General features: G+C 38.5%; 1 protein-coding gene across 1 annotated transcript in view; it reads left to right on the top strand.

The window, feature by feature from the left end:
- Positions 1 to 4,345: 4,345 nt before the first annotated feature.
- mao (monoamine oxidase) overlaps positions 4,346 to 27,706 on the top strand; it is a 41,511-nt gene continuing 18,150 nt past the window's right edge. Inside the window, exons 1-3 of the mRNA XM_034123663.1 lie at positions 4,346 to 4,486; positions 25,344 to 25,438; positions 26,566 to 26,703. Coding sequence (XP_033979554.1) covers positions 4,432 to 4,486; positions 25,344 to 25,438; positions 26,566 to 26,703 — 288 coding nt within the window. The 5' untranslated portion in view covers positions 4,346 to 4,431. The remainder of the gene's footprint in view (positions 4,487 to 25,343; positions 25,439 to 26,565; positions 26,704 to 27,706) is intronic.

Here is a 27,706-nt window from a genome sequence, read left to right as displayed (position 1 = left end):
TAAGTACAAACAATCCATAAAAACATGTCATCTGTGGAAGCCGTAGTACTGTAAAAAGCACGACCAATCATCTGAGCCGGCCCGGCTAAAATAACTGGATGGCCTACCTGCCTGTCAGCCTTCCATCAGGGCACAAACTTATCTCGTGCCCTCATTGGTCATGTGCGCGTTCGTGTGTGTTGGAGGAGGGGCTCTGTAAGGAAGTCTGAAGGAAGGGGCAGATTTTTTTCAGTTGTGTACTTTCAAATTCTAGCGCATTCAAGCTGGTTTCTCCATTCTTACCTACCCTACCTTTAACTGGAATTTTGAGGAACTTTATGCTACATTTTGGAGCCAAATATATTTGAGTTTTTACTCCATTAGTCACCAGTTTCCAGAGGTGAAAAAAGTACTCAGATCTTCCACTTTAGTAAAAGTAGAAGTACGCAGATCTTGTATTTGAGTAAAAGTAGAAGTACGCAGATCTAGTACTTGAGTAAAAGTCAAAGTACTCAGATCTTGTACTTGAGTAAAAGTAGAAGTACTCAGGTATTGTTCTTGAGTAAAAGTAGAAGTATGCAGATCTTGTATTTGAGTAAAAGTAGAAGTACGCAGATCTTGTATTTGAGTAAAAGTCGAAGTACTCAGATCTTGTACTTGAGTAAAAGTAGAAGTACTCAGGTATTGTACTTGAGTAAAAGTAGAAGTACTCAGATCTAGTACTTGAGTAACAGTAGAAGTACTCAGATCTTGTACTTGAGTAAAAGTAGAAGTACTCAGGTATTATTCTTGAGTAAAAGTAGAAGTACGCAGATCTTGTATTTGAGTAAAAGTAGAAGTACGCAGATCTTGTATTTGAGTAAAAGTCGAAGTACTCAGATCTTGTACTTGAGTAAAAGTAGAAGTACTCAGGTATTGTACTTGAGTAAAAGTAGAAGTACTCAGATCTAGTACTTGAGTAACAGTAGAAGTACTCAGATCTTGTACTTGAGTAAAAGTAGAAGTACTCAGATCTTGTACTTGAGTAAAAGTAGAAATACTCAGATCTTGTACTTGAGTAAAAGTAGAAGTACTCAGATCTTGTACTTGAGTAAAAGTAGAAATACTCAGATCTTGTACTTGAGTAAAAGTATAAGTACACAGATCTTGTACTTGAGTAAAAGTAGAAGTACTCAGATCTTGTACTTGAGTAAAAGTAGAAGTACCAGAGTGTAGGAATACTCTGTTACAGTAAAAGTCCTGCATTCAAAATGTTCCTCAAGTGAAAGTAGAAAAGTATTATCATCAAAATATAGTTAAAGTAGCGACAGTAAACGTAGCCATTGTGCAGATTGGTCCATTTCAGAATAATATATATGATATGTTTTATAATGATTGATCATGAAAGTGTTCTCAAAGCTGGTAAAGGTGCAGCTAGTTTGAATGACTTTGTATACTGCAGGGTAGCTTGTGAATATTCTGTATAATATAAAGAACTCTTTTGCTTTAAATATTGTATTCCTTTCGTCTCATGTTCTCCTCCTGATGGTCAGGCTGCTCATTCTTTAGTTTCTGTCGCCCTCTGGTGGTCAGTCTGTTAAAACAGGATCTTGAAGCATTGTTGGAAATCTAACTTCAATATTAGATCAACTTTATAGTCATTGCACAAATAAATGCAGTTTGCATCCAACCAGGAAGTGCAAAGAGAAGTAAAGTGCATGAGGTTTAGATAAACTCACATAACAAACAATGTAGTAATGTACATGCATGCATAAGTATAGTAAATATATTTGGATAATGTGCTGATTTAGAAGCACACCTGGTGCAGCTAGTAGGCTTATATAAGTTAAACACAGTTGTAATGAATAATAAAAACACATGTTTTGATAACTCACCCTGTGTTGCCTTCAATTCTTGAAAAAAGAGGAACATGGATTGCACGTTTTTGACGACAAAACTATATCTGTGTTTTAAATGGTAAAGTTTAATTGAAATTGCATGTGGTACATTAAACCAAATCCCCTTGACAGTCAAAATATATTTCTTCTGGCAAATATGTTTTATATTTCTGTCCTAACAAGTTTATTGAATCCCTGCTGTATCAACAATTCAACAGTGTCTTTGTATCTACTGGTACACATCTGTTCACACTCATGTAGATCAATACGTTGATTTCCTCATCAGGGAAACAAATGGAGAGGCTGCAGAAAATGTGTGTGTTTGAAGATCTCCAGGAAAAGGACATGGGTGTCACTTTGTTAGGAAGAGTAGTGGGGAATATTTGTTCAGACTCCAAAAACACGACTACATTAAGCGGGCCCTGCAAACAATACATACACATTGTTTATTCATACATATGCTTGACAACTAGTGCAGTAACTTTGCTACGCTGCTGCAAGGCAGGAGCATTCATTGCTTTACTATTCTCTATTCAATTATTCCTAATATCAAACGTGTCTCAGGTCCAAATTGCACCACTTGGGTTATCAGAAATACACCCAGGAAGTGAGAACAGTCCTCCAGATTGAACATGAATGTACAATTCTTTTTTTGTAATAAATTATCCTAAGGCAAAGTGGTGTTCCCAGCGTCCCCAGGATGAAAGACGCCTTTGGTTGTGGCTGAGTTTTGTGGCTGAGTTTTGTGGCTGAGTTTCATCTTTGTCTGAGCGAGGGCTACAAAGGGAAGTAAAAAAATATATAAATAACCGGGAGAGAGAAAAAAGAGAGAGGAAACTGATTTGTGAAGCCACAAGGTGATGTTTTAATCAGTCAGAAGGTTTGACTGATTAAGGTTGAGGTTTTATTGGTGTGTGTGTGTGTGTGTGTCGTCAGCAGAGGGCAGCAGCGACTTTAAAGGGGCCCTAATATGCCATTTTCTATATTTGCTCTTATTTCTTTTCACCTACTGTGTGTTTGATTTAAAGGAGCCCTTTTATGTGGGAGAGAAACTCCATCTGGAGGGAATTTAGCCGTTGGAGACCATTTACATGCACTAAAACCTATATATAGTAACCAGGACTGGACTTTAACCTGCTCTCACATCTGCACACTTATGTAAATATATTAAACAATCCAAATATGTAGATATGTCCATTCAAGTGATCAACGTTTTACCGTGATATCTTATTTCTACAGTTACTATAACAGTTTGATGAGTCCTATAGGGTGCATTTGATATATCGCAGTGCAGCATGGTAGAGTGGGTCAAGTTTGGCCAAAACAGAGGGACAGGCAAATCTATAGATGGTATCACCGCAGTCCAGCTGGGACAGGAATAATCCAGAGACCAACCTTTTACGGGAAGAAGTTGAAAAACAACATTTAAGTATGTAAAGGAAGCCAAGAGTGAATTTCCATGTCTTAGTTAAAACTTCAAGGTGTGTGTGAGTGTGTATGTGTGTGTGTCCCGTCAGCAGAGGGCAGCAGCGACTTTAAAGGGGCCCTAATATGCCATTTTCTATAAACTATAAAACAGAGTGTAATACTTTTGAATGAAAGCATGAGTAAAGTGGTAATAATGAAACATCAAAGTGTGGTTTACATTTTGCGCCACCTTTGCAAGTGTTTCTATCATTTCAAGTATGACATGTTATCCTTATTAAACATGGAGAAGCAGCGTTCAGTTATTATGCTCCAAACATCTGGAACTAACTCCCAGAAACCTGCAGGTCCTTTGAAATCCAGGCTGAAGACTTTTCTTTTCTTTGAATTGAACCATTCATATCTCACACTGCACTGTAACTTGTATGTCTTTTATACCTGTGTTATTCTATATGTAAGCTTTTATGTTTATTTGATTCTCTTTGCTTTTTAATGACTGTTTTAATATGGCTTTTAATTTGGATCGCTGCTGATGTTTTATCTTGTTCTCTATTTATTTTAATATTGTTGGTATGTTTTCTTCTTGTTCTGTAGATTCAAGATAGATAGATGGATAGTTAAGTACTTTATTGATCCCAATGTTTAAGACACGAGAAATAAACAGTCCAAAATATTCCTGAAATAGAAATTAAATAGCATTAAAAAGTACAAAAAATAGAAAAATATGGATGTGGAAATTATACATGTTTCAAGATTCAAGATAGTGATTAAACTTGCTTTGCCTCATGAAGTGACTGGCACCATTATACCATACATAAAAGTAAAATCACAGATAGAGAACTATTATAAGAACACTATAATAATATTACAAAATAATAAGGAAAAACATAGTAACATCGAAAATGAAATAAAGCAGTATTTACATTGAAATACAATGCAGTAAAAAAATCAAATATGCAGTTCAATATAAAATAAACCAGAACACCCTCCCCTCCCATCCTCTCTCTGGGGGAGGAGTCAGGGGGGAGTGGGCCTGCCTCGCGCTTTTAATACAGATGCGCTCCTCGGCGCAACCAGCGGATCCACGGAGACCCGGACACACACACTCACACACACACACACTCACACACTCAGACACACACACGGCACCATGACTGCAGCCAGCAACACCTACGACGTGGTGGTGGTCGGCGGAGGAATATCAGGTTGGTGCAATATCACAAAAACTTCCTCTCTCTGCAGGGCACACACAGATCCACACACATACAACCACACACACACACGCGCACACACATTGAATGTAATGTGCACGCGCTGTGTGTAAGGTGGACAGACAGCTGTTGCACTGAAGCTGTTTTCTGGTTGAATATAAAGAGACTTTATCAGGCTGGATTCGGTGTTTGCTTTCTACATCCGTTTTTCTCCGCCTCTTCCGTAAGCCCCTCCAGACACACACACACACACACACACACACACACACACACACACACACACACACACACACACACACACACACACACGGCGTGCACCGCTGTATCTCAGCCTGTTAAGTAACAGCTAATCAGCCACAGCATACTTTGTGTGACATAACGTTCAGACGGGAGGGGTCGTGGATTATTACGGGTTGCATGTGGAAGTCTTTCTGTAAATGCTTGTTTGTAATGTGTCTCTGAGCCAATTAGAGTCGCTGTGTGCTGCTGTGAATCATGCACGTCTGCTTCAGCATATGTTGTTGTCCTCTGAGCAGCTGTCAGGTGATGTAAGGCTGCTTACATCATGCATGTGAGTCTTGCATCAGTTAGTGTAGAACTGCATGGTAATACCGAGGTATTAGGGTGGATTTATTCTAGTTGCAACAATAACAGTGTAGTAATACTCTGATCATGGTGACGCTTCCTTAGAAAGCACACTGTCTTGTTACAAACACTTGATTTCATGAACAAGGGTGGTTTCTAGTTCCTGAGTAGTGATGTGCAGACTGACTCGGTTCTTTTGTTTTGATTTAAGTAAATAGATGCTTTTAGAACCTTATTCCTCTCAGAAGTATTTTCTAATAACGCTGTCCGCCCCTTTAGGGTGGGTTTAATATCTCTTAAAAACAACAAAATAGTACTATTGTGATTCCTGGTGTTCCTGGTGTTCCTGGTGTTCTCTGAAAGCAAACTGTCTTGTTAAGTAACACTTGATCCCATGTGTTAAAGGGTGGTGTCTAGTTCCTGGAATATAGTCATGTGCAGAGCAACTCTTTCCACTGAATCGGTTCTTTAAACCTGAATCATTTAAATCAATTTCAAACATGGCTCTTTTTTTGCTACCTGCACCACAACATTTCTCCTCAATGCATTACCAGTCATATATAACTGTGCATTCATAAAGGTAAAATATTAATTATATTGCATTGATTCAGCATGACACCTGCATTTAGGCAGGCTATGCAAAGCTTAATACAGTGTTACAGAAGTGTTAATGATCAACAATCGATAGGGCATATGTGCTGCGATCAGTAGGTGTTGTAATAGTGAGAAAAACATGTTTAAAATCATATGTCATGCCTCACATGAATAGTTTTCTTTGCAGTTCGATGTCACGCAAATACTGGAAAAAGGTATCACTGTGTTGCCGTTCTTTGTAGGTGGAAAAATGACTTTCTAACTGTAGAATTGGGATCTTTTGAGGTGCTGTAGTAAATGGTAAATGGACTGTACTTATATAGCGCTTTATCCAGTCTTTAAGACCCCTCAAAGCGCTTTACATACTACATGTCATTCACCCATTCACACAGAGCAGTGTACCTTACTCTAGGAACTAACATTCACACAGAGCAGTGTACCTTACTCTAGGAACTAACATTCACACACATTCACACACCGTTGGCCATGCCATCGGGAGCAACTCAGGGTTAAGTATCTAGCCCAAGGATACATCGACATGTTGACTGTACGGGCTGGGATCGAACCCACAACCTTCTGGTTGAAAGACGACCGCACTCCCTCGCAGCCACGTAGTAAATGTAGACGCTCGAAAAACCTTTACTTGAGTCTGATTCAGCCACTCGTTACTCGTGCATTCAGTGTCGTTGTGTCCGTGCACGCAACTTCTTTTGTTTTAAAGCTATTGCAACTCTGGGGGAAAAGGCAAGAGCACCAACAGCGTGTGGGAACAGTCTGGGATTCATTGGTAATCGTTAAAAACTAACTACAAAGAGTTGTTCCAAACTATTTGATCGTTCCCTTTTGCTCATCCCTAATGAAATGGAAGTATTCCCAAGCTGAATGTTGCTGTAGTCCAATAGTCTACAGATTGCTGTTATCTCATTAGGCCTGAAAGTTCAAAAGGGTGCACACGATAATAAAATAGTGGACCTTTAGCTCATGGAAAATGCATCTCCGAGTTTGCAATCTTGCCACATTTCTGCAGCTACACACATTTAAATCTTTAAGACTGACGATGCAGGTGAGCAGTCAGAGTTTCAGGGTCAAAGTGCATCAGGTGGCTTTGTTTCTGATGTGATGCTGCTTTGCTCAAAAAGTCTGTCAGCCCGGCAGGTCAATCGACCGCCTGTCAGACTGTGAAGAATGTAGGTCAGTGTCGGTTCAGATCCCAGTCAAACAGCCAAACAAATGCTACCAAAACAAGTTAATTTAATAAAACTCTCTGCGTCCCTTCCTCTCTTCCCTCGTGTCACATTAGGCTCTTCTAATTACACAATTTGTTTACACCGTCGTCCTTTTCTGGCTTCAGTGAGGGCCACATATAACAATCACTGTCCAATCAAAGGACACATGAAACGCTCCTCTTCATTTCTCCGTTTGCCTGCAAATGTGATTTTTATTTCTTCCTTACAGGCAGGATTGTGAGGCTCCAGGGGCCGTCAGCACTTTCTCAGGAAACATTAAACACTTGTGACAGCTTGTTATCAAACCAGCACTAGAGAGGAAGAAGGGGGAGGAAGAGGAGGGTGGATACTGAGGAAGAGAAGCAGGGTAACCACTACTTCCTGTTTTGTGACTGTGGGAAATCAAAGTGGGAAACAGAGAGTCTGAGAATCAGGGAAGGGAGAAAGAGAAATGAGTGTTTACAAGGAGAGTAAATAGAGAACTGGAGAGAGGATGGAAGTGTGCAAAGACTTGAGAGAAATGGTGCACTTGCTGGGGCTATTTTACAATCACTTGTTTTAAACACCAAAGGAGATAGTAATGTTTATAACAGCAATTATATGCAGCTACTGACGTCCAATAACGCACAGCACAGGAGCTACAAGAGACTGGATGTTTATAATAATATATATAATAGCTCAATAGGCTACAGAAAAATGAGATTCAACAGTGTGCTAATATGCTACTGCGACAGATTTGAAAATGCACGTTTCTAGTTGTTGAGCAAAGTCAAATGTATATTTCTTAAAGGTCTCCTATTATTATACTATATTATATTACACATACTCTCTCCAGTACAGGTTAGCTCTGAGTGTTAGCGATGCTAATGTAAAAAAAAAACATATTACTTCCAGAACACGTCGCGCATTGTTTCTGACAGCAACGTTTCTGATAGGGCCGTGGGCGTAAAGCCCGCCCACATTTCAGATATTACGTCATATCGGACGCAAATCTGGATCAGCTCTATTTTTAGAGATGTGGGTACGGAGGAAAATAGAGAGGGTTTTATTTCCTGACACACCGGGGACACATATTTATGTAGAAAAGTAGGTGACCTTTAAGGCTGTGTATCTATGCGGATACTTCCCTTAGTACACTGCTATATTGTACACTTATGCAGAGTGTGAGTTTATACTTGCACATGGCTTCTGTGCCCTCAACAGAGTAGACAATCAATGCTGGCAAGGAATGTTTTTCCTGCAATTTGTGGGACACACTTCTGCACTTAAAACCGCAAATGACTCCTAACGAATCCCCATGCTGCTCTTTCACTTTCTGATGTGGAAATAAGTCATTGTTGCTCACAAGTTTGTCGTGTATGAAGCTAACGTACCTTCAGGATTCTTCATGGTTGATTGCACGTATTGTAACTTGCTTTGGATGTACCACGCTCACCATGTCACCTTATAAGATGATGATGTGTCAGTGTTGAGTTCATGACCTGCTTCCACCCATAATCTCACATAACAGACTTTGAATTGACTAATCCTTGCAACGAGTTTCAAGACTCAAGATTCAAGGCTTTATTGTCATTTTCACATTAGCTAAAGTGAAGATATGTCAATGAAAAACTGAAGTCACAGGCTCCTCCAACAGAGCAATATATATAGGACATAGAACAAAAAGAATAGTGCAAAAGATGGGGGTCTTTTATAATCCTGTCTATCATCTTTTGACCTGTCACATGTGCACCTTTCTTATTGCTTATTTCTTTTGTGCTTTAGTCTTTTTGTGTAGCACTTTGCACAAACCCTAAACAACCTCTCAAGGTCACTCAGGTGCACACTTTCCTGCTATTTTTTTAATATAATCTAAAGCAGCATGAACCTTCCCTGACAGCTTTTAACATATCTTCAATCCAAGAGCAACACTTTCTCTGTCCAGCTGAGCAAACTGTAGACCCTGCCACATAAAATCATAGGATGGATATTTGTAATTCTCTGCATGCCTGCCACTTAATGTTTCTCCTCGTCTGTGCAGCTGCAATCTCAGCTGTGTTAATCTCATAGATGATTACAATGACTGTGAAAAGAAGCACATGTTGCTGTTGGATGTTTGCACGACACAAAGACCTCGTCTCTGTGGGAAATATTTCCTTTTCTGTTCTCTGTTTGTCGGACAAAGTGATTTCTCAGCTGTTATCAGAAGGCATTGCCTCTCTGTTTGCATGTAGCCACACTGCAGCTAATGTTAGCGATACCCTCCACATACTGAGATTTATTTTTAGTCCTGGTTCTGTGCCATATGTCCTCGTTAGTGTTTATCATATTTATTTAGCCTGGTCCTGTTGTTACGCCACTGCCGGACACATTATGTTTTAAGGTTATCTGTACCATTGTCGTGAAGGTGATATCTCAGGAATGCATTAAGAGAATTTACTTCAAATTTGGCACACATGTCACCTTAAAGAGTAAATTGATTGGGGGTCAAAGGTCATTTGCTAAATATGACAATTTCTCACAATGTATAAAAATACATTTTGGACTAATAAGGATTCAAACTGCAACATGAGTAGTTTGTGGAGTCATACAAAGACATGGCAGTATTTATTTATTTAGTTTAGTTTGCAAAAAGTCAGTCATCAGAATAAATTGTTGCCAAAATATCAGCTGTTTTTTTTTCTTCCAAGCCCCATTGTTTAACTTAGGGTTCCCTTATCTTTGCTTGTTGTGTGCTGCAGGAGTTCTTAGACTGTATGTTAGTCTCGTCCGTTTTGCCGTAAACAAAAGTATGTTTTGGTATAGTCAAAGTAAGAGTTTATTGACTTTGGTGTCATGGAAAAACAGGTTGTTGAGGAACACATTTAGTCATAGTTTTTGCACAAATAGCAAATGTACTTCCTCGCTTTCTTGCAAAGAATAAGACGAACAGTTTGATACAGCTCTCATGTTCAGTACATATGAAGTTTTAAGTATTGCCAGCAGTCGGTAAGAGAGTAAAACTTCCATTTAATACGGCAGGCAACGGTTGGTTTGATCCTTACAAAACCCTGAAGTGTTCAAATTATATTTGCAAAGTTATTTACTCAGATGGGACCAATAACTTCCTGGACTTCAGCCAAAATATAGCAAACAATCCACTAAAAATGTACAATTGTCTTGTATAGATAAGCATGAAATCATAATTGATCTAAGAGTCAACTGCATTCCATACTACTAGTTATATATTATCTAGTGAATATGGCAGATCTGTCTTCACACGCAAAATAAGAGTCTTCTGTTTTTTCTCTCTTCCATCCGTCTGTCTGAATTTCTGAGTTGCTTGTCAATATTTCTGAGTAAACATCCAATCAGTGTCTCCATGCTGAGGACATGAGACGGTGAAAATGTGATTGCTGTTTGTCTTAGCTAATGAATGTTTCCATGCTGAACAACGGCAACATGACAACGTTTTCATTGGTCCCTCTTCTTTAGAGAAGACCAGGAAATGATGGATACACGGATCGTGTTCAAATCAATAGGCACGCAATGACTCTAAATAATAATGATCACGCCACCAAACACACATTCAAACTAAAGGAACCAGCCTGTTTGGAAAATGTGAGAAGTAGAAAGTACAGGTATTTGGGTTCAACATGTAAGAAGTAGAAAGTACAGGTATTTGAGTTCAACATGTAAGAAGTAGAAAGTACAGGTATTTAGGTTCAACATGTAAGAAGTAGAAAGTACAGGTATTTGGGTTCAACATGTAAGAAGTAGAAAGTACAGGTATTTGTGTTCAACATGTAAGAAGTAGAAAGTACAGGTATTTGAGTTCAACATGTAAGAAGTAGAAAGTTCAGGTATTTGGGTTCAACATGTAAGAAGTAGAAAGTACAGGTATTTGAGTTCAACATGTAAGAAGTAGAAAGTACAGGTATTTAGGTTCAACATGTAAGAAGTAGAAAGTACAGGTATTTGGGTTCAACATGTAAGAAGTAGAAAGTACAGGTATTTGTGTTCAACATGTAAGAAGTAGAAAGTACAGGTATTTGAGTTCAACATGTAAGAAGTAGAAAGTACAGGTATTTGTGTTCAACATGTAAGAAGTAGAAAGTACAGGTATTTGGGTTCAACATGTAAGAAGTAGAAAGTACAGGTATTTGTGTTCAACATGTAAGAAGTAGAAAGTACAGGTATTTGGGTTCAACATGCAAGAAGTAGAAAGTACAGGTATTTGTGTTCAACATGTAAGAAGTAGAAAGTACAGGTATTAGTGTTCAACATGTAAGAAGTAGAAAGTACAGGTATTTGTGTTCAAAATGTAAGAAGTAGAAAGTACAGGTATTTGTGTTCAAAATGTAAGAAGTCAAAGTAAAAAGTCGTCAGAAAAATAAATAGTGGAGTAAAGTACTGATACCAGAAACATGTACTTAAGTACGGTAACGAAGTATTTGTACTCCACTATTTCCCACCTCTGGTTATTTGTGTTTCTGTGGAAAGAACATTTTGCTGAGGTAAAGGCATAACAAAGACTTCCAAATAATATAAAATGTCTCACTGACAGTATATAGCCATGGGGGTTGTCAAACATTTGTCAAACTGTGCGTTTTAGACGGCATTATCGCCCATCGTAGTTTGTTTTGACTCCTCTCTTTTCCCGATATCTGACAGTATTGTCAACACGACAAAGAGAATAAAACGTCACACTGACAGTATTCAACAGCTTGGCATTGAGGCAGACAGAGCAGCAGTTGTCAAATGTTTTATTCAACATTTTCCTGTCATGAAGAGCATAAAGTGACTCCGTTTTATTTAAACAGTCAAGGCAGTAACAGTAAGGATTTTGGGGACAAAGACAAGGTTTAAAAGGCTGCAAAAACTGTTGATCCTACCCTACATTAGTTATGGAAAGTAACAGCACACACTCAAGTACTTTGACTTATAATAGTTCCTTTATATGCTACTGTTGTGGAGGTCCAGTACTCACAACAGGAAAGAATGAAACAGAGAGGAATCAATGAAACACAAACACAGAAATAGCTGAGATTAATCATTATTACTTAGTTGCGCACCACCAAACAACAATGGGGAAACATTACCTTGCTTCAACAGCAACCAATCGCAGAAATGCCCCCACGAACACAAGAAAGCACAGGGAAAATATAGGTTTCCTAAATGACACACGAACATGTTCCCTAAACATGTTTAACGCACACACATTGTCAGTTCTCCTAAACTTGGACATGTTCCAGATGTCGAAAGGTCATCATCTCATGACTTCTTTAGGAGTCTTGCAGGATATGAATTATCCAATTAAAAACTATATATACGTCTGCACATGAACGCACATACATTTCTTTCATTAACTAACACTTAACTGTATTATATCTAAATGTAGTCTCTTTGCATTTCCTTTGAGCTCGGCGTCAGCTCACTTAACGTAATAATTAGCAAAGAGACGATTCTATGGAAACTGTAATTCAATAACATACCTAGTTACTATGACTAGGTCCAAGATTGATATAACACTACTTGACTACTACTTTACGACAATTCAGAGGGAAATATTGTTAATTTCACCCACAATATTTATTCCTCAACATATGTCCCTTCTTAGATTTAGATTCTTCATACAAAATATAATATATGTTCTTGTAGGTTAAATGACCAATCAGTGTACAAAGTAAATACATTTTTCTAGCTGCAAAATGAACCTCCAATGGGTTTTTTGTATTTTTTGTTTGCAGCTAGAAAAATGTATTTACTTTGTACACTGATTGGTCATTTAACCTACAAGAACATATATTATATTTTGTATGAAGAATCTAAATCTAAGAAGGGACATATGTTGAGGAATAAATATTGTGAGTTTATATTCATTCTTTGGTTTGCAAGCCAGAAAACAACATTTAGTTTCTCTCTGATCTGCATTGTTCATAGATGAATAACAATAAATTATGTTTTTTCTTACCTTATTCCCTTTATTATATTTCAACCATATTCGATGTAAATATTGCTATATTTTTTACGTTATTATAGTTTTCTTAAAATAGTTTTTTATCAGTGTTTTCATTTGATCTTTATTTGTATGTATGTTTATGTATGCACCAAAACACCAAGACAAATTCCTCTTATGTGTTAACCTACTTGGCAATAAACCTGTTTCTGATTCAGATATATTAGCAGCTGCCAGTTAGCAGTTAGCTTAGCATAAAGAATAGGATCTAATCAAGTGAAACGGAAAGGCACATAAAACTATGTATTCAATGTTACTATCAAATCAAACAAATAACGTATAGTGTGAACTTTAGGTGTTCTTTTTTAAAGGAGTTTAAAAAAAAACGTTTGACTCACCTAGACTAGGGGTGTTTCTCAATGTCGAGGAAGGCTGCTCCAGAGCCACTATTTCAAGGATGCTACGTCATCAAGTCCCGCCGAAGGACTGTTCCAATGTCCAGGATGCTTGGAATTCTACCGAGGCCGGCGTACTTCGTTGCGGGAAATTTTGAGGCTGCACATGTGTAGACTCCGCGGTCTTAAAATCCCCACAATGCTTTGCGCACGGACCAATTTCCAAATCTTTGGCGGAAATCGCGCTCCATTTAAGGCGGGGCCTCGCATATGACGCATACCTGTACACCTGTTAGCCTGTTCCATAATTCTTCGTTTTCCGAGGCTAGGAAGGATTCTTGCCTCGCTTCTGAAGGACCTGACTCGGAGGGACTTGTCCTACCAAGGAAGCGTCCTCGACATTGAGAAACACCCTAGTTCTTCGACCTGTTTCAAGAACAAATGCTAAGCTAAGCTAACCAGCTGCTATCAAAGTCAACTTTATTGTCAATCTTTCAGTTTGTGTGTACAGACAGAGATCAAAATACCGTTTCCCGCAATCCAGAGGAGTACAAAATACAAATATATATACAAATATGTATATACATATATATATATACACACAATCAACAGACACATTTATACATATGCACACATTAAAGACATACATAAAAGCACAACAATCAATATATACAAAATAACAGTCACTTCAAAATCTGTGAAATGCTATTATCTTGCTAAGAAAGCAATTATGCTAACTGTCCTTTGACGTGTAGTTTAAGCTCTTTTATTTTGTCATGTTCAAATTAAACATGAATATACTCTACAGTTGTCAGTAACGTAAGGAAAGACACACAAACTGAAGTGTCCCTTGTCAATTAACTAGTCGATTTTGAGCTGAAGGTGCATGTCAGATCTCCTCTGGTGAGTATTAAGAGAAATGGGAAACACCTGTGGCATTAAAGTGGCAGGAGATATTATTATTCCTGAGGTGGAACGAAGGGAAGATAGATGTGAAGTAAAGGAACAGCAAATGGGAGTGGTGCTAAGATTTAACTTTCACTGTTTACTCTATTGAACTGTATTTGCATGAACAAGCACTAATCCTAGCCGTGTCCACACTTGTGAAAAAACCAGTTACACAAACACAATATTTGTCTATCAAAACCCTACAGATCTTGTGTGTACAGCATCAGTTTCAGTTTGAGCCGATACCTCTCTTCGAATAGTTTTTTACAAATACAGCTTTGTAGGGAAACAACAGAGTAAATAATGCTCTTTTGAGGTGGTTTAATCTCAGGAGTTTGGGTCAAATGGTGAACTTGTCTTGTGCTTTTTTAAAAGACGTTGTCACAGGTTTTATGACACTGATCACTATTTGCTTCCCACTTTTGAAATGTGGTGGCCAAGAAATGTCAAGAGAGGTGTAAATACTTCTATACACTATAATAGGGGATATATGCCCATAAAACAAAACTAAAAACGGACCTTGAATTTGTTTTACTTATTTTATTAAAACAGAACTTCTAACCATAATATTGAAAACATTCAACACATTTGTTCAAATGTATTGATTTAAGTTAGGGGGATTTGCATTTTTTACGCTAAAAGTAGGCGTGTCCCTACAACGTGATTGTGTAACCAGAGTCCCCACAATGTGAGTAATACGTGCAAACACACACACACACACACAACAAATGGAGTTTGTTCCTGCCAAGTGGCTCCATCCTAACAATTACTGTTGTCAAGGGAACAGTGTCTGCCTCTCAGCACAGAGGGCAGACAGAAGATGAAAAGGGGGGGGGGGGGTGTGTGTGTGTGTGTGTGTGTGTGTGTGTGTGTGTGTGTGTGTGTGTGTGTGTGTGTGTGTGTGTGTGTGTGTGTGTGTGTGTGTTTTTGTGTGTGTGTTTTTGTGTGTGTGTGTGTGTGTGTGTGTGTGTGTGTGTGTGTGTGTGTCTTTCAGGTCAAATTTATAAATACCAGGTGTTTCTGAATCTTCAAATGTAAGACTATGCCTTTTATTAATAAATACTCACACTCAGTGTCATGTTGACCTCTTGTCAAGCATTTCACAGAGAGACTAAACAATTAGGTCAACCAGAGCCTCGAGGAGCTGTAGTGGGAGGAGAGGAGCGGTGGAAATAAAGAATATATGGGGAAAAGGGACAAAAAAGAAGCAGAGAAATGTGAGGATAAACTGCATGAAAGTAAGATAGATAGATAGATAGATAGATAGATAGATAGAGAGAGAGAGAGAGAGAGAGAGAGAGAGAGAGAGAGAGAGAGAGATAGATAGATAGATAGATAGATAGATAGGTAGGTAGATAGATAGATAGATAGATAGATAGATAGAGAGAGTAGGTAGATAGATAGATAGATAGATAGGTAGGTAGATAGATAGATAGATAGAGAGAGAGAGAGAGAGAGAGATAGATAGATAGATAGATAGATAGATAGGTAGGTAGATAGATAGATAGATAGATAGAGAGAGTAGGTAGATAGATAGATAGATAGGTAGATAGATAGATAGATAGATAGATAGATAGATAGATAGATAGATAGATAGATAGATAGATAGATAGATAGATAGATAGATAGATAGATAGATAGATACATTCAGTTTGTGTCTATTTAGCTTCAGATACTCCGCATTAATGCAACAGCCTTGTGTCAAACAATAAACTACGGAAACGTCCCCAAAAGTGATAATGCTGAAATAGAAATTAATGGAGGTGCAGCATTTGCAATGAGACACATACAGTATTTGGGTGTCTATTATTATTGATTATTATAGTAATTATAACAGTAAGTTGCAGAAAAAGGTTGTTAAATTATTGCAGTGTGAAGAATTATTACACACACTTCTGCAGGAAAGGAAAAAGAGATGGAAAGATATAAACTTGAGACACAAAAGGTGCATTATTAGCAGCTCAGTGAACTTCGTGTTTAATGAGCCATGGTGCCATTACGTTCTCACATTTCCTGCACTTCTATTCACTCTCTTTAGTTCTGCAGACACTTTTGTTGGTCATGCAACAAGCTATGTGCAATACACCTGCACACACATTGGCACCTGCTCTTCAAAGGCTGACATTTAGGACCCATGCATACTGTGTAACCCATAGATTTTTTAACACCATTATCCCCACTTATTGTATCTCCTCCCTTCTCTTGTGTGATAAATATCAAGCATGTATTTAGGTGCAGAGAAGCCTCTAACTTACTGTAGGAAATCTGTGTGTCTCTTTTATTCCCTGTGGATTCAAACACAAGGCTGAACTTTTTACCGCCATTTGTAATCCCTTCAGGCACATTTCTCATGGCTGGAGGTGTATAAGAAACATTTCAAGTTGTTTAATATTTTAACGAGGACATATTCTGCTCATTTACAGGTGTATATCAGTATGTAGTGTCTCTACTTTAAAGAGTCCTCTCCTGCTGATGTTCAGGTGTATATCAGTATGTAGTGTCTCTACTTTAAAGAGTCCTCTCCTGCTGATGTTCAGGTGTATATCAGTATGTAGTGTCTCTACTTTAAAGAGTCCTCTCCTGCTGATGTTCAGGTGTATATCAGTATGTAGTGTCTCTACTTTAAAGAGTCCTCTCCTGCTGATGTTCAGGTGTATATCAGTATGTAGTGTCTCTACTTTAAAGAGTCCTCTCCTGCTGATGTTCAGGTGTATATCAGTATGTAGTGTCTCTACTTTAAAGAGTCCTCTCCTGCTGATGTTCAGGTGTATATCAGTATGTAGTGTCTCTACTTTAAAGAGTCCTCTCCTGCTGATGTTCAGGTGTATATCAGTATGTCGTGTCTCTACTTTAAAGAGTCCTCTCCTGCTGATGTTCAGGTGTATATCAGTATGTAGTGTCTCTACTTTAAAGAGTCCTCTCCTGCTGATGTTCAGGTGTATATCAGTATGTAGTGTCTCTACTTTAAAGAGTCCTCTCCTGCTGATGTTCAGGTGTATATCAGTATGTAGTGTCTCTACTTTAAAGAGTCCTCTCCTGCTGATGTTCAGGTGTATATCAGTATGAAGTGTCTCTACTTTAAAGAGTCCTCTCCTGCTGATGTTCAGGTGTATATCAGTATGTAGTGTCTCTACTTTAAAGAGTCCTCTCCTGCTGATGTTCAGGTGTATATCAGTATGTAGTGTCTCTACTTTAAAGAGTCCTCTCCTGCTGATGTTCAGGTGTATATCAGTATGTAGTGTCTCTACTTTAAAGAGTCCTCTCCTGCTGATGTTCAGGTGTATATCAGTATGTCGTGTCTCTACTTTAAAGAGTCCTCTCCTGCTGATGTTCAGGTGTATATCAGTATGTAGTGTCTCTACTTTAAAGAGTCCTCTCCTGCTGATGTTCAGGTGTATATCAGTATGTAGTGTCTCTACTTTAAAGAGTCCTCTCCTGCTGATGTTCAGGTGTATATCAGTATGTAGTGTCTCTACTTTAAAGAGTCCTCTCCTGCTGATGTTCAGGTGTATATCAGTATGTAGTGTCTCTACTTTAAAGAGTCCTCTCCTGCTGATGTTCAGGTGTATATCAGTATGTAGTGTCTCCATGCTTTAAGGTTGAAAAAGTTATTTATTTATCTCATACTGCCTGTGCTGCAGCACCTCTTTTCACCCTCCGTCTGAAACCAGAGCCCAGTCTGCTCTGATTGGTTAGCTGGCCGGCTCTGTTGTGATTGGTCAACCTGCTTAGAGATGTCCCGCCCCTCAGCCTATCAAGCGCAAAGTGTTGGAGCTCTAGCAAATAGAAGAGTGAGTGTAACATAGTAGGAGAGAAACTCCCTCTGGAGAGAGAGATGTAACTCAGATGTGACGTAACACACTATAGGAAAGGGAAAACCCAAAAGCAACACAAGGCCTCTTTTATTTTAACGTAACCCTTCCCTGATAACAGAGGTCTCTAACCTGTAGAGGGCCTCTGGAGGTTTTAAACATTGCAGACACACCCACTGCACATGTCTAATGTTAGTGTCAACAGCTGTCAGTGAGAGGTATGCAGTTGCAAAATACTCCTGATGAACGACTGCAGATGTTTGTCCAGTGTTTATAGACTCCAGGAAATATCAGATACATGCATGAAACATCTATTTGGTTTCTTTGATTCTTACTTTTATACATTCTTAGCCTGTGACCTAAGATTTCCATTGACATATCTACACTGTCGCTACGTACAAATGACAATACAAGCCTTGAATCTTGAAACTTGAAACTTGAAATTTCATATATCCACCAGAAAATGCAGGATTTTCTTCACTTATGATCCCACATTTATAGTTTTTCTTGTGGTCTTTCTGCCTCTCTCTCTCTCTCTCTCTCTCAGCTACGGTTTAGTTTGGACAGAAGCTCATTCTTCATTTCACGGTGCGGGGGGGAGAAAAACAAAAGGGCTCAGTCTGAAATCCTTTTGAAGTAATGAAAGCCTTATTCTGATCTATTAGTTATAATCACACACACAGCTTCTTTTCTTTTGATATAAAAATGATTAGGACAAAACAAGCATATTGATCAAAGCAACAGGATGTTATGTTTTGTGATTTGCCATAGGCATAAACGAAAGATGCAGACAGATGCTCTTTGTTTTCCAAACAGACACTGACCTTTTTAGCCGAGCGCAGGTAATGGCATCAATTTGGCGAGGAAGATTTGTGAGCCTCCTCTGGTCGGAGCTAATGCTTTCTGGGGGGGAGGGGTGTGTGTGTGTGTGTGTGTGTGTGTGTATGTGTGTGTGTGTGTGTGTGTGTGTGTGTGTGTGTGTGTGTGTGTGTGAAGTTGGGTAATACCAGACAAACTATGTTTAAACTAATATACATCTTGTTAGGTTCAACAGAGCTTAGCAGGATTTGGAGGAGGAGATGGGACGGTAAGACTTTAGGAAAACATTTGCACAGATGTGGAAACCTGCTGAGAGTGCACACAGACAGTATATATATATTTCTGCATGGAGTGTGAATTACTTTAGATTTAAGGGGTTTTATGTGAGTATGAAGACCAACAATTCAGTTTCGACTCAGATATAAAGGTGGAAACAACAACTTGAATGTATAGGGGATGTTTTACATGGTTTTAGGGAAGGGAAATGTGAATGCCACGTCTTACAGAGATATTTAATGCGCTATGAACACCTTGTGGTGATATTTTGAGGTCTCTTTTTCTTTGTTTCAACATGATAATGCCATAGAATAAGTGTTAAAATCTGATCTTAACCACATCCAACAAATCTGGGATGAAATAGGTAGTGTGGAGGAAACTTCTGTGTAGCAATGCATGGAGTCACCGACTCAGGAAGGAGACACGGTGAGAGTTGGAGCTTTTGATGTCAAACACTGATGGGTTTATTCAGAGTATTCGGCCGGAGGATTCACATCACAAATCAAAGAGTCAGAGGTTCTGACCACACGGTAGAGTTGCCACGTCACGTCTGAAGAGCCTCTCTCTATGCTAGACCTTTTAACAGGTTCACAGAGAATCAACATCTCTGAAGGAGTAGACTAAACACTGAATCATCTGCGTCCAACGCTCATGGCCTCAAGGATTTCACATCCTAGAGCCCACAAACACCGATAAAGAAGTGCCTCAGCGTTCTCACAACAAGTACCATTCGTGCCAGACAAGTTGACCGGTCTCACACTGGTGACAACAACACATATGGCACCAAGGCCTTTCCTTAAAGGAGATAACAGACGTCAGAGTAGATCATAAAACGTCACAGAGCAAAAGGTTAGATATCTAGAAGAATTATTCCTTAACAGTTCCTCTCTTTTTATCATTTTTGATAAACTTAAAACATTAGTCTAATAATAATTCTGGTCAATACTTAAATCAATAGGCGTCTTCAGATTCGAGTGTGGTCTCACCTTACATTCAATTACATCACAAAGTAGAGTAAGATTGAAACATTCAATCACAATGATTGATACAGGCAATCATAATAGGAACAATTATCTCTCATCAGTGTTTGGAGCATCTTTTGTCAATAAACACAATAATGAACACACATAAAACACAGATACATAATAGCAAAATATTTGTTTTAAACTAATATCTTTTATCATTTAAACCATTAGTTAATGTCATTTATCAAATTATAAAATCAAAACCAGAAACAGCTTAAAGATTTGCTTTAAGGCAATCACTAGTCAAAAGCATTTCAAACTTAGGATCATCAGAGATCCAGCTAAGGCATAACATTCACAGGTGATTTGATCAATCTGTAATCCACAAAGTTGCAGTGTCCTCAATTTTAGGATTACTTTACGTTTACTTCATTACGCTTTAGCCAAGAGTAAGGCACTCAGTCTTAGTAAAATCAATACATTCATTTTAGTCAAGTACATTGTTCAAATCTGAAAAGGAAAAGTTAGGCAAATATTCAAAGACTTTTGTAAAAACCTGGAAAGGAAAGATTAAACACTCTTAAAACTTTAATTAATACATTTGTAAATGCTACAACTGATCTGTACCAAATTAAGTCTATCAATTATTCTTATTAGCCATACTTACCTGATCATCTACTTATGGAAAGGGTTCTTCTGTGTTTATCTAATGTTGAATATAGAATATCAATTTCTTTAAATTATACTTCTCTAATTTGAGGATCAAATATGCTACATAATTGTTATATGAATTATTATAAATATTTGTTTTGGGCCAAAACTGAAATTAATCCAGTACTTGAAACATCATTTTAGGTCTGTCTGTTCATGGACAATACATTAAAGAGTAGTGTTGTTAAGCCTGAGTGCTGGATGATTAAGGATATTAACATTATCTGTTATAATATTAGAAATACCTTATAATCTGAGAATATTTATTTATTTATTTTGTTTAGTGTGAAAGTGTAATCTGATCTGACAAAATATATTTATCACCACTATTTAACACATGTCTGGTCATTGGAAATATAAAAAACAATCATTAATTGTACATCTTTAAACATCTGGTCATTCAATTCAAAGTTCATCTTTGTACGAGAGCTGGAAGAACATGTCCGTCAGTCTTCCTGACTCGTTCTCCTCCTCCCTTTATGACACCGAGTGTCTGGTGTGTAAAGGCATCCTGATACTGTAGATTAGCACTGAGGTGCTGATTGGCTCAAACTCTTCTTCATCAGAGCGCCATATTTCAACCCCCCAATTGCTCTGCTTTTGTGTGGCTCATTCAGTGAGCACTGTAGCTGACCCCCCAGTGAGACGGAGGCTCATCTGCCTGTATTCCTTCTGCTATCTGCTTGAGTACAACTGCGTATTCCTGATGCATCCAGGTGTCCCCCCCGTGATGGGAGAGGTTAGGAAGACATCAAACTCCTCCAAGAAACATGGAACCTTGTATTATAGAAACCTCTGAAGCCCTCACTCGTCCTGCAGGGTTGTCTGCTAGAGCCCACCGAGCAGAAAGATGAAGAGAAGAACCCCCTCTCAGCAGAAAGGTGAAGAGAAGCATCCCATCTCGAACGGCCTCGTGCTTCCTTGCACGTGGCTGGGGGTGCTCTCTGCACCCGGAGAGTGTGACCCTCTCTCTCTGACCCTTGGCCTTGAGAGCTGTCCTAGTTATTGGGTTAACACTTGATAGGGATGGTTTTCTGAGTGAAGACAACTCAAAGTAATGGATTAGCACATTATCATTTAATTACAAAAATAGGCCCCTCAGAATTATTTGGGAGCCTTCCTGACACATGCACATTATCATTTTGAAGGTTTGTGTTAGTCATTGAACATGCAAGAATCATATACTCATCAGTCCATAGCAGAGACATGTTATTGTAAGTTAAAGGTGAGCTTGTCCCTGTGGATATAACCCCTTCTCAATGATTCTAAATGTATATTAATTCACCATTTACCTTTTGATCAAATATTAGTTTTTCAGAAATATTTTGTCTCTTCCATAAAATATAGGTTTGAGAAATAAATTACTCAATATAATTGACTCTTCCTTCCCTTTTCTTACATATGGTACATATGAAATAATAACTTAGGAGTCTATTTAAGCATGGTATAGTTTATAATCTATTAATCGAGAAGACTCAGTATCACCTGTGTGCAGCTTACAAAAACCCATTGTGATAAACATATATTATGCAGGAAATTGATACATTTGTTGAAAAACAAAGCATATCTGATCTGGGAGGAAAAGCTTCATCCCTTTAACATCTGAGTTATTACTGAAGGCATAGCATGAATGATATTGGGTGTCTGAGGGTGTCATTACTGAGAAATGTCAAACAAAATCAAAACCTTACATTTGAAAACAGGTTTGCATTCCTCCACTGAAGGTGACGTTATCATTGGAAACAATAAAAGCTAATTGTTTTGATGTAGAATCTATACATTGAATCGTTAGAGCAGAACAGAATGGTTGTATTGTAGCCTGAGTTTTGTGCAGCCTTTAGTTTTACCAGCTGGAAACATTGTCTATATAATGTGAATACATGTAGAACTAGACATTAAGAGACCCCTGACATTAGGCCTATTTGAAACAATAGTAGGGGCTTTTACCAGCTCGCCAACTTACAGGCATCCTCTGCATAGCAGTATGAATAGCCTTAAACACAACCCACTCTGCGGTAACGAGAGTCATGTATCCGAACCACATGCCCTAAGTGAAGCCGTTAGTCTCATCTGACTGACCCAAGGGTTGGTGCTGGTGTGACAGGGAGGCTTCCAAGTGTTCATAGCAGATGTCATGCTTTCAGTTCATGGCTCAGTGGGGGGGAGCAGACCCATGTGAGACAGTATCAACGGCTGTAATGTTCAGTTTGAGGAGTGTCATTCTCTCTGGGAGCAGGAAATGGTGTCCATTCAGACCAGACCATTAATGTCATGTAGAGCAGCCATAGCATCTCTGTGACTGCACTCAGCCGGACTGCAGCAGGGCAGAACACTAAACAGCTGGGAACACTGAGCCACCTGCGTCCGACACTCATGGCCTCAAGGATTTCACATCCTAGAGTCCACAAACACCGATAAAGAAGTGCCTCAGCGTTCTCACAACAATTACCCTTCGTGCCAGACAAGTTGACCGGTCACAAACTGATGACAACAACACATATGACACCAAGGCCTTTCCTTAAAGGAGATAACAGACGTCAGAGTAGATCATAAAACGTCACAGAGCAAAAGGTTAGATATCTAGAAGAATTATTCCTTAACAGGTTGCAAGATGTATAATAAATGTCCCATTAACTTTCATGTTAGGTGGCTCACAGTTGGCTTAAATCCGCAATAAAACTCTTACCTCATTATAGAAAGGAATAACAACTGTTAAAAAGTACAATTTACAAAACCTGTGTCCATAATGCATGCAGGGAGAACTCAACTACAACTCCCAAGATGCATTTCCATTTGCAGAGCTTAAAATGTATGCTACACATGCTAACAGCAGCGGAAGCTAAAAATAACGTTAGTGATGTTTGTTGAAATCATTTTAAACACAGTTTTACTTTTTGACTTTTATAATGGTGTTGCTATTGGATTGTCTGGCTTTATGGGTATTGTAGTTTAATGAGCTATGCCAAACTGACATGCAAAACTTACTCCTAAATTAGGTTAAAAATAATTACAGGTAATTACCATAGCATAAGCGTATAAGGTTGTAAAATGTACAGAGAGTTTTAAAATGGGAATACTTCTTTCTCCCACTTTGCAACTAGCTCCGACTCTCCGACCTCACTCCTGCTCTCTAGGATGAATTGGATTAAATTGGAAAGCTTTCCAAGAAAAGTGGAGGCTTAAAAAGATCCATAATTTCCAATGTTCAATAATCCTATATGGGTGTGACTTTAGTGTTTCCACATCCTTTTGGTCATGTAAGGAACCACTCATCTCCCTGTTATATTTGAACGTCTTCTGCTCTGACATCGTCCAGTGCTGCTGAGCCATATGTTGCACGCTAATCCACTGCACATGTGTGTATATGTGTGTGTGTGTGCGTAAGTGCATTTACGTTATGGCTTATTGCATTAAAGTTATGGCAGGGTTCGCCTGAGGTCAGTGTGTGAAAAGCTGATTTCCTCCGTAGACTCTGTGGTTGATTGGTCAGTCTGCTCTCTTCTCTCTTTTTGCTCACATGATCATCAGGTCAGCTGGTGTGTGATTTGTTGTGGTGTTTCTTCCCCTCTATCTTTGCAATATTTCCCCCTCCCCCTGCTCTCCCATCTCACCCACAGCACTCTCAATATCCAACCAAGTCATTCAGGAGGAAAATGTTAGGGAGACGTGTGTACAAGGGAAACTATGCAATAGAAAATCAGAAAAACCCAACTCAAATAAGGCAGATGCTATTTGCACCCGGGTGTTTGTAGCTAACAATGCTATTTGCACACAGATGTACGTACTAGCTATCAATGCTATTTGCACCTGTGTGTCTGATGTAAACAATGCTATTTGCACACATATGTGCATACTAGCTATCAATGCTATTTGCACACAGATGTGCATACTAGCTATCAATGTTATTGCACACAGCTGTATGTAGCTATCAATGCTATTTGCCCCCGGATGTCTGTAGCTTATGATGCTACTTGCACCCTGGCGTCGTTAGTGTACTATTCCATTTGCATCCGGGTGTTCGTTGTAAACAATGCAAACATTGTTAGCTGTACAAGCTAACAATGCTCTTTGCACCCGGGTGTCTAATGGTACTAATAGCATGGTACAAATAGCATACATGTAGTAAACTATGCTATTTGTTAAAGAGTCAATGTGGCTATTTACACCTGGGCATAGTGTATATAATAGGATGGCAACACATGCACTGATGCAACTATTGATGGTACCACAGAAACAGGATTGGCTTTTATACAAAAATCCAATGTTGATCTTCATCTTTCTCGTAAGATTTTCAAAGTAATCCCCTTCATCCAGCTTCTCTATCTTAAAGTAAACAAAGAAATGAATAAAAGCTTCTTTAAAGAAAGGTGTGGCACTGAGGCAAACATTGTTAACCCCTTATACTTCTTAGCAGCTTTACCGTGGAAACACCACTCACAGAATTAAGACTAAAGAAAGGAGTTACACCTCTCCAACAGTTGCACATATTTCACATTTAAAACAAACATGAAAACCATGCCTGACAACAAGTGTACTCTTGCCCATGTAATGCAGGAGGTGTGTTGTGTGTGTTTGGCTTAACTCTCTGTGTTTCCTTCTGCAGGTTTGAGTGCAGCAAAGCTGTTGAAAGCCAATGGACTGACTCCTGTTGTTCTGGAGGCCAGAGATCGGGTCGGGGGACGAACGTTCACTGTGCGGGTAAGAGATGGAGAGCGAACACAGATGCTGGTAATAAACGGGACTATAGGGAAGTAGTTCTTTTGAATATTTGTTTAACCAGGGATGTCGCTGAGATTAGGGTTAGGGTTGGTTACAGACAATAGACTACAATACACAACAACAACTCTAAATCGTGCCCAGTATATGTGTCTAATATCTAGTCAGAATATGTCTCTCCACCTGATATAAGACACACTAACTTCAGAAGTAACACTGCAGTGAGATATCTGGTCTTGTTTTTAGACAATGCATCATCTTGTTAAGTCAGAACATCTTATTTTGAGTTGTATCTCAGATGAAACACATCGTTTTTTTACATATTTATTAGAAAATCACCAACTAACATCAGAAAACACAAAGCTTTTGAGCATTTGCGGATTATTTTATAACACAACATCTCCTGATTCTGGTCAAATATAGTTCAGAATGAGTTCTCCAGATAATTACAAGATGTGATTTATCTAAATATCCCTTCTTATTTCAAGAAATCTTACCAAGCACATTCTCACTTGTTCTATTGGCAGTACTTATTTCAAGTGAAAACAGCTTGTTTTCATTATTGTTTAACGTGTTTTTGGAGCAGCATTTTTTCCAGTGTACTATTCAGCATTATCTGTTACTTGAGCGGACTTTCTGATTCACCTGGTTACGTTGTTGTTATAGAAACATATTATACTCACTTACTTACTTTTTAGAATAACACTGTGATTCTTGCTGGCTAATGTTTATCTATATTTACTACTTTCACTTCTTTGCTAAGCTTGGGAAAAGTCTTATTAAGAACATGTGTTGCAGTGTTGTTAGTTAAACTCTCTGTGCACCAACAGTACTTCACCTTCTGTGAACTGAGAACATCCTGATACTTTCTCCTTAAACTTTATTATCGCCAAGCTTCACCCCACCTTTCTCCTCTCTCTGTGTTTAAATATGAAACCCAAACTCTACTCTTTCACTCAGCAGACTGTATGCTCTCTGTACGATTGACTGAACTTCTTGCAAGAAATAAAATACGACAAAGACAATCAAATGATTCATTCTTTATTCACGTTTGATAAATACATTCCGACCACAGTTGTGATGTGTTTTTCTTTATTTTTGTTTTCCAGAATAAGGAGACAAAATGGGTCGATCTGGGCGGGGCTTACATCGGACCGACTCAGAACCGCATCCTTCGATTGGCCAAAGAGTACGGCATCCAGACCTACAAAGTCAACGAGCAGGAGAGCCTGGTGCATTATGTCAACGTGAGTCTCCAAGCTATCTATACGATACGATACGATAATCAGAGATGGCAGAAGTACACACATCCTTTACTCAAGTAGAAGTACAGATACTCGTGTTTAAAAATACTCTGGTAAAAGTAGAAGTACTGACTAAACTTCTTTACTCAAGTCAAAGTAAAAAAGTATGGGCTTTGAAATGTACTTCAGTAAAAAGTACCCATAACTAGCAGCTGTTTTAAAGAGTACCTGACCTCCCTTTATATTAATAGAACAATAATGTCATTGTTAGCTAATGAATGTTTCCATGCTGAACAACGGCAACATGACAACGTTTTCATTGGTCCCTCTTCTTTAGAGAAGACCAGGAAATGATGGATACACGGATCGTGTTCAAATCAATAGGCACGCAATGACTCTAAATAATAATGATCACGCCACCAAACACACATTCAAACTAAAGTAACCAGCCTGTTTGGGAAATGTGAGAAGTAGAAAGTACAGGTATTTGTGTTCAACATGTAAGAAGTAGAAAGTACAGGTATTTGTGTTCAACATGTAAGAAGTAGAAAGTACAGGTATTTGTGTTCAACATGTAAGAAGTAGAAAGTACAGGTATTTGTGTTCAACATGTAAGAAGTAGAAAGTACAGGTATTTGAGTTCAACATGTAAGAAGTAGAAAGTACAGGTATTTGTGTTCAACATGTAAGAAGTAGAAAGTACAGGTATTTGTGTTCAACATGTAAGAAGTAGAAAGTACAGGTATTTGAGTTCAACATGTAAGAAGTAGAAAGTACAGGTATTTGTGTTCAACATGTAAGAAGTAGAAAGTACAGGTATTTGTGTTCAACATGTAAGAAGTAGAAAGTACAGGTATTTGGGTTCAACATGTAAGAAGTAGAAAGTACAGGTATTTGAGTTCAACATGTAAGAAGTAGAAAGTACAGGTATTTGTGTTCAACATGTAAGAAGTAGAAAGTACAGGTATTTGTGTTCAAAATGTAAGAAGTAGAAAGTACAGGTATT

Source organism: Trematomus bernacchii, unplaced genomic scaffold, assembly GCF_902827165.1.
Source record: "Trematomus bernacchii unplaced genomic scaffold, fTreBer1.1, whole genome shotgun sequence".
Taxonomy (NCBI): Eukaryota; Metazoa; Chordata; class Actinopteri; order Perciformes; family Nototheniidae; genus Trematomus; species Trematomus bernacchii.
The sequence above is the reverse complement of the archived record's forward strand: the minus strand, read 5'-3'. Positions and strand labels throughout refer to the sequence as shown.